Raw genomic sequence first — 1455 nt, 5'->3', positions numbered from 1 at the left:
CTTCATACTCTTCTGCACCCTGAGCTATCTCCCTGTGCATAAGCAGCCCTTCCTTCTCCCATGATTGTTCTCTCCAGGGCATGTGTCTACTTGAGAAAAACAGTAATTTAACTCTAAGTCAGCAGTTTATTACAGTATAAAGCCCAAAGCTGAATAATTGGAAACACTGTGATACGTTTTATTTGAGAATTTATTTTTTCTAAAGATGAACAAGGCTCAATTATGAATTAGAAGCATTAAAATTGCAACATCTTACATACAGTGCAAACAACAGTAGATTCCACAATGCTGAATTTCTTTGCTGTTCAAAATACTTTTTCAATAATCTGATATTTAATACTAGCTTCTTTTGTGGTGGTTGGTTAGTTAAAATAAGTTATGTAATTATTCCAATTTGGGGTGAAAGTTTACAGTGTGAACTTTTGTAAAAGAACCATAAAAATACCGGAGACATAATGTTTTCAGAAAATAAGATTTTTCAACCACATTCGAAAAAACTTTGCAGAATTTTATTTGAAGTCTATCTTTTGAAAATCATAAATATTAGCAATACCATCTCATACCCCTCATTTTCCAGTATTTCTCCCTTTGAATGACAATTCGTTTCTATTTAAGTCTCTCAAGGCTTTCATTTCTTGAAAATGTCCCAAGCTTGTCCTCTTATTGTCCTCAGAGCACATTAGTGAATTAAACAATTGGTTCATATCAGCTACTCACTCACTGTCTTCTTTCTCACTATGCTCATCAGTGAATCTAAAGTTATTTGATAAAGTACTACCAGATTAAATGGTTAAGAAAAATGCATTTCCAAGGATCAAAAGAAGGTTATATAGAAGCAAGTATAAGGAAAAGACTTCAAAAGTCTTCCTCTGCATTCAGTGTACGTGAATCCTTGAGATTCTTCAATTTATCTATGGCAGAAGTTACTGAAATCTCTCCATGAATTTTGTTGTCTCTTGTTCGAATGTTTACAGCATTATTTGTCTTTTCCGTTTCTCCAACCACTATAGAAAAGGAAGAGACATAAACATTTAAATTAGCAATTTGACAGTAAACCAAGTCATATGACACTTGCATCTTATTAGCTGATTTTTCTTCACAATTAATCATTAAATATCAATCATTAGGCTAATCCTCTAAGTTTCTTGAGAGAAGGAATGATTTGTAACCCCATCTCTCTATTGTCCACTTGAAAGAACAGCTATTGTGGTCTTGAAGGTACAAATAGGAGCATATGACTGCTAACCAGAAGACTGTCAGTTCAAACCCACTAGCCACTCCTCGGAAGGCGGATTGGGCAATCTACTTCCATAGAAATACCGCCTCAAAAACCCAAGGAGGGGACACTATGAGTTGGAAACAACTCGAAGGTGGTGAGTTGGGTTTGGTTTTGGTCCCTGGGTGTGCAAATGGTTAACGTGCCCGGCTGCTAACTGAGAGGTTGGAGGTTCAGGT

The 1455-nt window shown here is 35.8% G+C and overlaps 1 protein-coding gene across 1 annotated transcript in view; it reads right to left on the bottom strand.

Annotated features, from left to right (window-relative positions):
* Positions 1–855: 855 nt before the first annotated feature.
* TARS3 (threonyl-tRNA synthetase 3) overlaps positions 856–1455 on the bottom strand; it is a 123289-nt gene continuing 122689 nt past the window's right edge. Inside the window, exon 19 of the mRNA XM_007959926.1 lies at positions 856–1004. Coding sequence (XP_007958117.1) covers positions 856–1004 — 149 coding nt within the window. The remainder of the gene's footprint in view (positions 1005–1455) is intronic.

The sequence above is a fragment of the Orycteropus afer genome, unplaced genomic scaffold (assembly GCF_000298275.1).
Source record: "Orycteropus afer afer isolate SDZICR_OR568_19922 unplaced genomic scaffold, OryAfe1.0 scaffold00019, whole genome shotgun sequence".
In the NCBI taxonomy this organism is placed as follows: domain Eukaryota; kingdom Metazoa; phylum Chordata; class Mammalia; order Tubulidentata; family Orycteropodidae; genus Orycteropus; species Orycteropus afer.
The sequence above is the reverse complement of the archived record's forward strand: the minus strand, read 5'-3'. Positions and strand labels throughout refer to the sequence as shown.